The sequence below is a fragment of the Ailuropoda melanoleuca genome, chromosome 4 (assembly GCF_002007445.2).
Source record: "Ailuropoda melanoleuca isolate Jingjing chromosome 4, ASM200744v2, whole genome shotgun sequence".
Lineage (NCBI taxonomy): Eukaryota > Metazoa > Chordata > Mammalia > Carnivora > Ursidae > Ailuropoda > Ailuropoda melanoleuca.
The window spans coordinates 65,798,037-65,810,053 of NC_048221.1; the positions used below are offsets into that span (position 1 = coordinate 65,798,037).

Consider the following 12,017-nt stretch of genomic DNA (forward strand, 5'->3'; position numbering starts at 1 on the left):
TCATCTGTGTGGCCTTTAAAACAGCACGCCCTTTCACCCAGTGACTGACTTTCCACCTGGCACTTTTTACCATTTTGTTTCTAAATTTCCTAAGTAAACTAGATAGGGTCTTTGATTTCCTGATCAATCTGCAGAGTCCAGGACTGTGCCTAATACTCAGTTCTAAGTGCTTGATATGCTCCCAAAACGAGAAGGAAACACGGTTACTCCCAAGCAGCATTAATGCACAAAGGCACTGGAATTTTGACCCAGAAGCCATCTGAGACCCCAGGTGAGACACTGCACATGATGCTTCTTGGCTCACATGGGAATGCAGTAAAGTACCAGGCCCAATGTGGGTGCTACTACACATTTAAATCCCTCATAAAACTCGTTTTCCTGAGATAAGAGAATGCCCAGTACAATGCAAGAAATTTTGTTCCACAGATTGGTGCCTCAACAGACTGTTTGGCTGTGTAACATTTGCTATTAAAAATACCCCCAAATAATCACATCAAAACAGTGCCTTCCATTAGGGGCGCCTGGGTGGCTCAGTCGTTAAGCATCTGCCTTCGGCTCAGGGCGTGATACCGGCGTTCTGGGATCGAGCCCCACATCAGGCTCCTCCGCTATGAGCCTGCTTCTTCCTCTCCCACTCCCCCTGCTTCTGTTCCCTCTCTCGCTGGCTGTCTCTATCTCTGTCAAATGAATAAATAAAAAAAATCTTAAAAAACAAAAACAAAAACAGTGCCTTCCAGGAGACTCAAGAGGTTGCTGCAATGGCACTGTGGATCGCACGAGAAATCCAGGTGTGACAGTGACCCCACTTGTGCACAATCTGTCTGCAGTGGCTCCCGCTACTAATTCTGGAACAGTGACTATCCCAGGAGTCCAGAGTTAGAGTGGATGAGAAAACTACTGTATTCCATTTGTTAAATCAAATAAACATTCTCCTTCGGGCACTCGTAATATTAATGTGAGTGACCATGCTAGTGAAAAAGAGCCTACTTCAGGAAAATAATAAAGGAAAATGCAAAGAGAGACAGCAGTTTCCTTGACTAAACTATAATCATCTCCCTTAACTAAAAGCCTTAGAAGGCATGGCTTGGAATTCCAGGCTAATAAGGAAAGAGAACAAGCACCTCTTGGACTCTTTAAATTCCTTCCCAGGGCCTCTACTGACTTGCATGCCCCCAGGAATCGCATTACATCAGGTATCAGGATCTCCCCAGTCAGAGGATTCAGAGGCTCACTGGACTTGAATGGAACCCTAGCAGGGGAAGTCACTTTGGTTCTTGAACTGGATGCTGTTCAAGAACTTGCAGCAAGAGTGCTGGTATCCTACAAGGAGAGAGTCATGGTTTTGGTCATTTACTTCTGAACTGCCTACATTTTCTGAGAACGCCCTTGCAGAAGGAACAAGACAGAATTCCAAGTCTCAAAGGAAGACTGAACAAGTGCCCCTCTTCAACTGTCAACTCATCATCTTTCAGGTCCACTGCTATTTCAAGATTTATCCAATGAAAGAACAGGGATATGTTATCCCTTATCTGAACTGTATTTACTATTAGCAAATTGAGCATTTAATGTTACCCAGGATGAAAGTTAAAAAAAGGGAGAGAAAGATGAACTTTGACGTTTGATTATTGTATTAGGGGAATCTGGCCTCTCTGCTGATCTTCTAAGAACCATACTAAGGCTACTTCTCAAAAAAACTTTTATTTCTAATGATTTAGTACAACTCTGGATAGTCCTCTGTATTGTTATGATTCTGGGGCTGATGTTCCTGTGAGCAGGAACATGACTAGGATAGGAATGGTGAAGGAGATTTTGTAGGTATACCCTGGAGTACTGTTTACTCGTCATTGAACAGAGGCATATACATACAAAATTAGGAGATGGGAAGCAGGGTTACCAATTGACCAGGTCTCATTACTTTTATCTGGGCCAATTACTACTGAGTTCTCCAGCTGAAGAGGCTTTGGGGATAGAATATCCACTGCTGGGAATTCGCTTCTATCCACTGACAGTTTGAAGGCGGTATCAGCCAGAACCCAGGGATGTTCCCGTCTTGTTTCTGCACACACTTAGGCCTTCCCCAAAGCTCTTCACCAACATTCAAATCTACTTACAGCCACCCCTCAAAACTGGTCCATTACTTTCAGGGGGCAAAGTTAAACCAATCTTTAGGTTACCAGTCATAGCTACCATTTTACAGAATGGTTGTTAAGAGGACCAGAATTTGTGTGGGTCTTTACCTTAACCAGTTAACAAGGTGTTGTTTTTTTATCCCCAAAAGGCATGGACTGTAATTTAGCCCAAGAATTTTGCTACCACTTTCCTTTATTACTCTGAAGGGCTTAATATTGAAATTCTGACTTTAGATACTTGGTCCTCAAGAGCAGGACATTCGGGAGGAGACAAAAATAAGGGGGGCTCCAATGCAGAAGTCTATAGCCGGCTCAATTAAAATTTGGTCTTGATTTTGAAGCTCTATCTTTAACCTGGCCAGCTGTTTGGCAAGACGGCTATAGCTAACACGCTAAACAAAATTAGTGTTTCGGCACCAATAAGCTCCACATTAGAATGTTCTTATTTTTACTTTAAGAAATATTGCCAACAGACTCTACAGCACGGACACAGACAAGACTTAGAGGCCAAACAATTTTCCAGCTTATTTCAATGTTGTTTCTATGTAAACATCAGTGTGAAAATAATCACCTCAATGCCAGAGAATCTAGAATCAGTCACCTTCTCATTTCAATTCTGTATTTGCTTTTGGTGTCTTTTATCTATTGAAACATTTTGTGAACTTTGGAATTAAGGAAAAATTATTTAAGTCCAATTTGAGACTTGAGAATCATATCTGGTTAGAACCCTGGCAGAACTACTTGAAAAAGTTTCTGCAAATTGGGGCTATAGATACTGAACCAAATAATTCTTTTTTCAGCTTAAGGTTACTCTGTCTCTCTTTACAAGCACGTAGTGAAGCCAAATAGGAAATATACACACACACACACACACACTAGTGGGGGGAAACTAGCTTGCTTGTGGATGGAGGTTTTAAAATTAATATTCTATATTTAAAAAGTACTCTAAATAACAGTATTCAAGAAGAGATTTGGTCTCCACTCTCAGCAGTAAGCACATACGCAGAAGGGGGAAAAACTCACTAAGCGTAAGAACTAAAAACCAAATCCTGGACAAAAAATCCCAAGAACTACAACATTCAAAATCATTCCCAATATTCTTGTACATCACAGATCCACATTTGCGCAAATACTGCCCTGTAACTCCACTGATACATTCTCTTGTCTAACAGTCTCACTTCTGGTATCACCTTCAGCCAGTAAATATTAGTACATATTTGTGTGGGTCAGGAACTAAAGTATAACGTAATCTGTAAGTGTCCACATCCTGGGCCGGACACAGCTGTTTTAGTTAATTGGTTAGCTTTACTGGAGTCAAGAGAAATTTTTAAAAGCTTGCTTTCCTTGGTATACACATCTTTTACCCTTTAGCCTGCCCAGGTCTACTCAATTTACAAAGCACCGAGTGAAATGATTTTATCATCAAGTTCCCCTCAACTGGGTCTCCGAGAAACTATTCATCAGTCTCGTGTTTCCAGTCATTAACCTCCGAGGATTACACTTTAAATCCTATAAACCTTAAAGAGGGTGCATGGAATACAGATTTGGGCTTCCGAAGAAGAAATGACCGATTTCTAGACCACCTAGCTTTTCAACAACTAGACAGACCTCCGAGTGACAACCAGACGCACAAGCTCAGAAGCCCCCAACGAGCAAGGCACCAGGCCGACTGCAGGGATACTCACACTCCATGGATACGCTTGTGAATGTTGATGGTGTATTCTCTGGTCACTACCTCGTTGATGGCAGAACGGCCCTTCTTCTTCTCGCCACCCTTCTTCGCGGGAGCCATCTAAACCCAGCGACAAGGAAGTTCAGAGTGGGACCAGCACAAGCCAAGTCCTCCTCCCGAGCCCGGCTTCACGCTGCCACCCTTGGGACGCGTCCGGGTGCAGAGGGTTCGGCCAGGCACCTGAAGCCCCAGGTATGGGCAACGCCAAGCCGGGCACCCCGCGGCCAAACCATCCGCGCCCCTCAGATGCTCCCGCCCCGGAAACCCGTGCAGGCTCGGCTCCCCTAAGCCTGGCCAGTCTCCCCCCCGCAGACTACGGGAACCCCTAAACGACGCGAATTTCCGTCCCCCCAGAACGCGGAGTCCCGGGCCGGGCTAGGAGAAATCTCTCTGTCCCGGTCAGCACAATTCCGAGCGAGGATGGAACCAGATTCCTCAAGCCGGGGCGCAGCGCTCATACTCACTCTGCCGGGCCCTGGTTGGAAAGGAAGAGCGCGAGGTATTGTGGGAGAGGGAAAGCCGCGTCGCAAGCACGACTTCCGGGTCGCGTCGAGGCGCTTGGAAGGGAGAGACGAGGCTGCAACGTAAGCAGCGCGCGCCCGGGGAAAAGCGAGTTCACCTCGGGGGCGGGGCCGGGGCGGGGGCGGGGNGTTCACTCGCATTTTACCCTAAATCTTCAGAGGAAGTAAGAGCCAGGCCCACAGCTGGATGGGAACAGAGCCAGGAAAAGAAGACGCTCCTTTGTATTTCCCGTTCTCTGATTGATTTGGCGACCGTTTGCTGAAGCCGAGTGCGGTGCCGTGACCGACTGGCGGTCCCAGAGAAGTGGGATACAGCTGCCGCCTTGGCAGGGCTCACGTCGAGGAGGGACACTCCTGAACGCGAGTGCTTACTGTCCTGGACCGTGGAGCCACCCGAGGATCGTGTCCGGCCCGATGCCTGGGTGGGTCGGGGTGCAGAAAGCAGGGAGGTTTGTGCTGCTCTGGAAGGTTGGACAGGCGGTAGCCAGGCCAAGAAGTGGTGGAGTGAGGCAGTGAATTGTCTGAAGCAGTACGGCTTCGTAGACTGGGCCGGGAGGTGAGATAGTGCGGGGCCTTAAGAGTTTGAGTATACAGGTAATGAATCATTGAAATTGTCAGGAGGGCACTGCCATGATCAGATTTGTTTTAGAATTAATTCAGCTACACTGAAGAATAGATGAGGAGCACGGGGGGCAAGACAGTAGCAAGGAAACTAGTAGAAAGAAACTACATAGTAGAGACAAATGAGCTGAATTAAGGCAGTTGCATGGGGATTAGAAAGAAGACTGATTTTATAGTTAAGGAGGTAAAATCAAGAGGATTTGGAGAGAGAGCACCAGTGTAGACCCTACTTTTAAGAGGTGTGGGAGCAGAGGCTGAAGAAATTCGTAACCTGTCATTAGAGCAGTAGGAAAAGACTTATTTGAAAAAGTATTCTAAGTCAGAAGTAAGCCAGAGTGGTCAACAGGTGCTACATGCTACAGAGTTCAAGTAAGGCAAACACTGAGATGGACCCACTAGATTCTGCAAACAGGAGAGTATCAGTGATATTAGCAAGTTTCACTACTGGAGCAATGGGGAGTGGGAAGGAGCCAGATGAGGTCAGAGTAAGAAGTGAGTATGGGGATGGGTTGCTTTCCACCTCTGCTGTTTCTTGGGACATAAAGGCTGGGAGAAAATGTACCGAGGGAGGGGAACAAAAGGCAGGGGACCTGGGGAAGCATTAGGCAGACAGGTTGGACAAGTAGCTTAGATATGTGAGAGATGACAGGGAGTTCTGAGGAGGTGCCCAGAGGGATCATTCTAGAGCTTCTGAGAGACCTAATAGCTGGATGTCATCAATCCGGGGTTGCTAAGACAATCACTTGGATCCATGGACCCATGCCTTCTTTATTCTTGATGAACTCCCTTACTTCACAGGGGCACACCATTTAGTGGCTTAAGACCGGGAGGATAAGAGCTAGAGTTTTTGAGCCCTCACATATCTGAAGATTTTTATTCAACCCTCAAATTTATTAATACTTTCACTTGTATGGAATTTCAGGTTGAAAATAATTTCTCCCCAGTGTTTTGAAGGCATCCTCCATTGTCTTCTTTCAGTGTGGTTGTTGAGAGGTCATATATCACCCTTTGTGATGTTTTATTTTCTTTAGGATCTTCTTGTATCTTGAAAGTTGTGAAATTTCAAGGAAATAGACCTCTCCAGTGGAAATCGACAAAACGCCTGCTCAGCTCTCAACTGTGCTGCCTTAAGTAAAGGTCAAAGAGACAAATAGTAAAAAACCATTTGGTTTGAAGGGCTGATAATTATCAGCCCAACTGGGGCTCTCATGTTTCAGTCTAGCCCTGCAGGCTCTTTCAGCTTCTTCCCAGCCAAGCCTCAGGGGTCAGGCCAGTCTACTGCTGGCCTCCCACAGACCAAAACCTTTAAGATGAACTTTGTGTCCTTTTTAAGTCTCCAGTATTTGTTAGCTGGGCTTCTCTCCCATGTCTTTTTGCTTTTAGTGATTACCAGGGGATCCTTAAAATGAGACAGGATCTGAATGTTTCCCTGTGGGGGCAGCAAGGAAGAAGACTCCAGTCTTGAGGGGGCAACAAACCCCAAGTGCTGGACGGTCTTTTGAGGTAGATTTGTGTTGGGCTCAGCTGGATGGTCCAATGAGACTTCCTAAGAAAGCCAATGGAAGATTTTTAAGATGAAAGGGATGTGGTGGTGCAGAAGGAAGCCTCTAAAGGAAGATGTGTCCAGTAGCAGCATCCCAAAACTTGTGTATTCCAGAGTTCGAATTTCAGCCACTTCTCATGAGCCAAGACTTTACAGTTTTCCAAAGAGAAAGGTCATGGTTTTTCTGGAAACAAGACAGGGTTGCAGCAAAAACAACCTTTTAATGAGCAGAATTAAGTGAATCAAAAGCTTAGGGATTAAACTTCCCCTGATGTTACGTGGGTTTAAAGAAATGTGGCACAATAAAGAGTTTTCTGAGTTTATCCAGATTCTGAACATGTATAAGATTTAAACAATGCTGAATTAAATTAGTAGCATCCTGGGGCGCCTGGGTGGCACAGCAGTTAAGCGTCTGCCTTCGGCTCAGGGTGTGATCCCAGAGTTATGGGATCGAGCCCCACATCAGGCTCCTCCGCTATGAGCCTGCTTCTTCCTCTCGCACTCCCCCTGCTTGTGTTCCCTCTTGCTGGCTGTCTCTATCTCTGTCGAATAAATAAATAAAATCTTTAAAAAAAAAATTAGTAGCATGCTATACTCCACCCTCTTTCAGTGGCTTCCAACTAGAAGCTCCTAGGACAATAAATATGCTGTTTCCATGAAAAATCTTGCTTTACTTAGAAGGATTCTGACAGTCAATTAAAATTCAAATACAGAAAGATTTATAAACCTTTGAATTTACAAAACAGCTCGATTACAAAATAGTTCGTCTAGTTTCACACAGACTTTTTTGTGGTGTCTAAATGTGGTGAGTCTCCCGATCAGATAAAATGGGGGGCGATGATCGTGTGGAAGCCTGTGGCGCAGGCCGTGAAAGGTTTCATCCAAGGCAGAACAAGGAGAAGTTTATTGAATACATGGCAAGGGAGCAGCAGGCGGGACAGCAAAGGAGAGGCTGTCTGCAGTGAGGTAGTGGGTGGGGGTTATTTTTAAAGAGGGAGGGTGAGGAGGTATGGTGATATATGGAGTTTTCCCTTTTTTGGTAAGTAGCCCATTGGTTAGTTAGGGCCTTTGGATATTTTGAGGTGGGTCATCTGCTGGGCCTGTCTATTCAGCCAGGGGGTCGTTGTGGGGGCCCTTTCTATATTCCATTGCTCAAGCCTGTTTGCCTAAAAGCAGCTTCTACATTTTTATTTTTAATTTCATTTTAAGTAGGTTCCACGCCTAACGTGGAACTCTTGACCCAAAGATCAAGAGTTGCATGCTCCACTGACAGAGGCAGCCAGGCATCCCCAGAGTTTTTGTTTTTTATTTATTTTTAATTAAAAATAATTTTTTTTAAAGATTACTTATTTGTCAGAGAGAGGGAGAGGGAGAGAGCACCAAAGCGAGTGAGCATGTGCAAGCAGGGGGAATGGCAGGCAGAGGGAGAGGCAAGTTCCGAGCCCAATGTGGGACCCGATCCCAGGACCCTGGGATCATGACCTGAGCTGAAGGCAGTCACTTAACCAACTGAGCCACCAAGGCGTCCCAGAGTTTTTGTTTTAAAAAGAGGGTTCATGGAGTGCCTGGGTGGCTCAATTGGTTAAGCGTCCAACTCTTGATTTCGGCTCAGGTCATAATCTCGGTTGTGGGATTAAGTCCCAGGGTGGGCTCTGCGCTGGGTGTGGAGCCTGCTTGGGATTCTCCTTCTTCCTCTCCCTCTGCACCCTCACCTCCCCCTCCAAATAAACAAACAAACAAACAAACAAAGGGTTCATTTCTGATACCTTTAAAGCATAAATGACCCTAAGGCATGCAAAACATTTAGACGTACTTTTGTTCAGGAATACAATCGTGTGAACAGTAAAACTCTCTCGTGCCATCCAAAAGTGGTCCTTGTCATAGGACAGAGGAGCTCCCCCTTTTCACAGGGAAGCAGGAGGAAGTGCAGAGCTATAGCGATGGAGCAAGGAAAGGAACTTCGTTCTCTTGGACCAGTGTTTGTGGCAAGGGCTGTGGTTCTCCATCCTCACGTCACGGTGATGAAGCCTTGTGGGGAAGGGGTGGGGGAGAGGCAAAAGCCTCCTAGATGCTGCTGCTGTATCTCTCCCCCCATCAACAGGAGGTGCGTACGCACCTCTCACAGACAAACGAACCCCGCGAGCATCCCTGGTAGCTAAGCGCTGGCACGGGGAGCCCATGAACTCCAGCCCAGGTGAGGTTAATTATGGGCTGGGACTGCCTTGATGCAGAACGTCTCCATCATCTCCACAGACTCCCTACGTCTATAAGGCTGAGATGTTTCCAGGAGCTCCTTCAGTTTCTGTTTGCTGTGCTGTCATCTTCACGGTAGGTGAACCATCGCTTTTTTTTCAGGCACAATCTTTAACTGTGAAGGTCACGGGAACCTGACGGGCTGGTGCACATGTTGCGGCTCAGAAAACCTAATGCCATTACCTGGTTCATTCATTGCTTGCTTTCACCTTTGCTCTACCTTCGATTATCCTTAGGAACGTCTTGAAATTAAAAAGAAATTTTAAAAATGAAGAAAAGATGTATGCATGCATAGATGACAAGGGACAGAAACTGCCTCCAGAGGAAATTGTACAAATTTGTTAATTTATTACAAAATGGCCACTCACAGAAAAACACAAGAAAACTTTTATACTTTTATATCTGGGAAAGGAACTGGTGTCTCAGATACAAAATAATTTACACATAATCCGTACAATTTTATTTTATATAGAAATAGGTCATTATTACAACAGCTGTACAATTCACTACACTTCGTATTTTAATTACATAAAATCTTTTCTTTAGAAACATCTCAACATAACAAAACATACAAAAAAAGCAAAGTGCATTTTGAAAAGGAGAATCCAATCCTCGGTCTTCTCATGAAAGATCTGTAGAAAGATGCAGCATTCTCACTCAAGGGGCCGGCGCACGCTGGGGTTTCCTCGGGGGCCTGGAGCTCCCCGGGCCTGCCTGGTTCGGGAAACCTCTTCCTCCAATTCTGTCTCGGAGTTCCCGACAGAATTCCAGAATATCAGCTGCATGATTGTGCTTTGCTTTGAGTCCGCCTTTGCAGTTGCAATCAAGGAAGTAAACAGGAACAGTCCAGTGTTCTATTTAGGGGAAACAATAATGGCCAGAAAGAGCCTCCTTTCATTAGGGTTCAGGCCAGAGGGCGTGGGTCTGCGGCCTGGTTAACAAGGACCGGCTCTGCCATCTGATTGGTAGGCTGTTTTTGTTCCTGCGGTCTCCAAGTGAAGTCATGAGACCTTCTTATTTTTAAAACCTGAAAGTGCCTAAGTTATCTCCTCTGTGCAGCTGTGCAAAATTAAAACAAAAACCACCATTTAAAAATAATGAAAAATAATCTCTTTATTCTCTCTCTTCAACAGATCTCTGACCCAGTGCTTCTCGAATGCAAAGGAAAGAGGATCAAGAGAGTGAAGGCCAGCTAGCAAGTGTGGACAGACCACAGCCGGCTAGAGGGACCAGTGCGCTCTCGGGAGGGCGAGGCGAGATGTGCCATCTGCTAAGTGAACTGAGTAACGACACTTACGTGGGGCACTCGGGTCCCATCCGAGTATGGCTGTAGAGTGTGCCCAAGAAACACAGAGGCTAGGGAAACACGGCCAGTACTCTGATCATTTTCCACATGCCAGCCACTGTGCTCTGGAGATGGTTACCATCCAGGAGTTCTGAAATGTATGCAGTGTGCACAAAAGCCAAGGGTTTAAACTCCTCTCCCCCATTCCTGTGGCCACCCCCATGGTCCGTCCATTGGTTAAAGCTGATTGTGACCCGACCGAGGTGCCAGGGCACTACCGGGGTGGCTGCTGGAGGCCCGAGGACTCAGATAGGCTGCTGACCCTTCGGGGAGGGCGTGAGGGCTGAGGCGGCGGGGGGTAGCCCAGGGTCCCTGGCTGTTGCGAGTAGGTGGAGAGAAGTAGCGAGTCCCGCTGCTCACTGTGCAGAGAGGTTGGCGCCTGTACCTGGAAAGAAAGGACAAAGGGCTAGAGGACTCACCTCTGTGACTGGGAGAGTGGTGCTGTCTTGTGGTGGCGGGACCTTGGGAGGAAGGTAGGTGGGGAAGAAGGAGCCAGATGGCTATGAATTCGGAGGCAAGCTCTCTGCTAGCAGTAGGGGTTCCTTTGGGCCAGTGGGCCAGGGACCAGGCTTTGGGGCATGGTTTCCCGAACAGGTGAACATGAGGTATATTTTGGGATGTTGGGACCTGAGACCACATGCAGACTGACAGGGCAGAAACCAAACACACATGCAGTCTGCATACTTTTCACCACGGTCCCTGATTCTGTAACCACTCCCAAATGCAGCCATTCGCCAGCGTCCTAATTTGAAGCTCAGAAACTTCAACTGGTCAAACCTGAACTTTGGAACCTTCAGTCCCATCCCCCACTATTCGCATCCATGAAATCTCCCCGGTCCAAACCACCCAGTGCACCCCAGGCACAGCGGCCCCTCCACTTTGGCTCAGGCTGTCTCTTGTTGGAACACTGTCCCTTCCTCTCCATTCGCTTCATCTGCGCATTGGCGCTGCAGGAGGGCCCCCGGGGCCTTCCTCCACGAAGGCCTCCAGCCACAGTGCTCTTACTGGCACAGATCCAGAGCCTGGGTGCTCTCTGGGAGATTCTCCTCTCCCCACACTGCACCATGAGGTCCCTGGAGGCCAGCGAGAAGGCCCAAATTCTCAGTGTCTTCTTAGCCCCATGTCTTGGAGGAACAGGTCCCCATCAACATGTTTGCTGCCAGGGCTGAAGAAAGACGCGGGAGGCCCCTAACGCTGCCCAGACCATCCCTGCCTTCTCACTTCACCTGTGCCCATCTGCAATCACTTGTGTCCTGCAAAATGACATGATATGCAAAGCTCAAGTCTTGAGTTGCCTGCCCCTATGCTTGAGGCCAGTGAACTTTGAAAAGTATATCACAGATGGGTTAACATCTTTGGAATTAAATTGCATTCAAGACCATCAAGGAGGACACTCTTCATCTTTATCCCACTGTCCTTAAAATGTCTCAGTCCCAACACTCTCCTCTGGCTTTGGAGATGCCCAAGCCGGGAGGCAGAGAAGGGAAAGCCCTGCCCTGCTCTGTGGTGGGGACTGGAGGTCAGGGAGGATGTGCAAAGGACGGGGGCAGGGCTGGGGCAGGAAGGAGGGCTCCAGGCATATGTCAGACGAAAGGCTGGAGCCGCCGCAGACACTTCTGGTCCCATCTGAACACCAACCACTGACTCTCACCCTCCCTCTTTCCGGTGTGTTTGGCACTTGCTTAAAGTAAACAGTGACCACACGTAAAAGTGCCCCACATTTTCCTGGAAAGCCCCAACTTTGTACCACATTATTGTATTTATCAAGCAAGTTCAATGAATATTTACCTAAATGTGATTTAATTCGTATTTGTATAAGACTTTGTGTATAAACACACTAACATTCTGACACACTCAGTAATCGGTATCTGAT

At 46.9% G+C, this 12,017-nt stretch overlaps 2 protein-coding genes and 1 long non-coding RNA gene across 3 annotated transcripts in view; 1 reads left to right on the plus strand and 2 right to left on the minus strand.

Annotated features, from left to right (window-relative positions):
- The window catches only part of RPL31 (ribosomal protein L31), a gene marked incomplete at its 5' end in the record, with an annotated part of 10,674 nt that extends 6,753 nt beyond the window's left edge, over nt 1-3,921 (minus strand). The window contains 1 exon segment of the mRNA NM_001304898.1: nt 3,815-3,921. Coding sequence (NP_001291827.1) covers nt 3,815-3,921 — 107 coding nt within the window.
- A 596-nt stretch (nt 3,922-4,517) lies between these two features.
- Nucleotides 4,518-11,942, plus strand: LOC117801948. Its single transcript, XR_004624826.1, has 2 exons — nt 4,518-4,804; nt 9,933-11,942. It is a non-coding gene; the product is annotated as an uncharacterized LOC117801948 (long non-coding RNA).
- NPAS2 (neuronal PAS domain protein 2) overlaps nt 8,365-12,017 on the minus strand; it is a 154,886-nt gene continuing 151,233 nt past the window's right edge. The window contains exon 21 of the mRNA XM_034658982.1: nt 8,365-10,529. Within this exon, the coding sequence (XP_034514873.1) occupies nt 10,359-10,529 (171 nt within the window). The 3' untranslated portion in view covers nt 8,365-10,358. The remainder of the gene's footprint in view (nt 10,530-12,017) is intronic.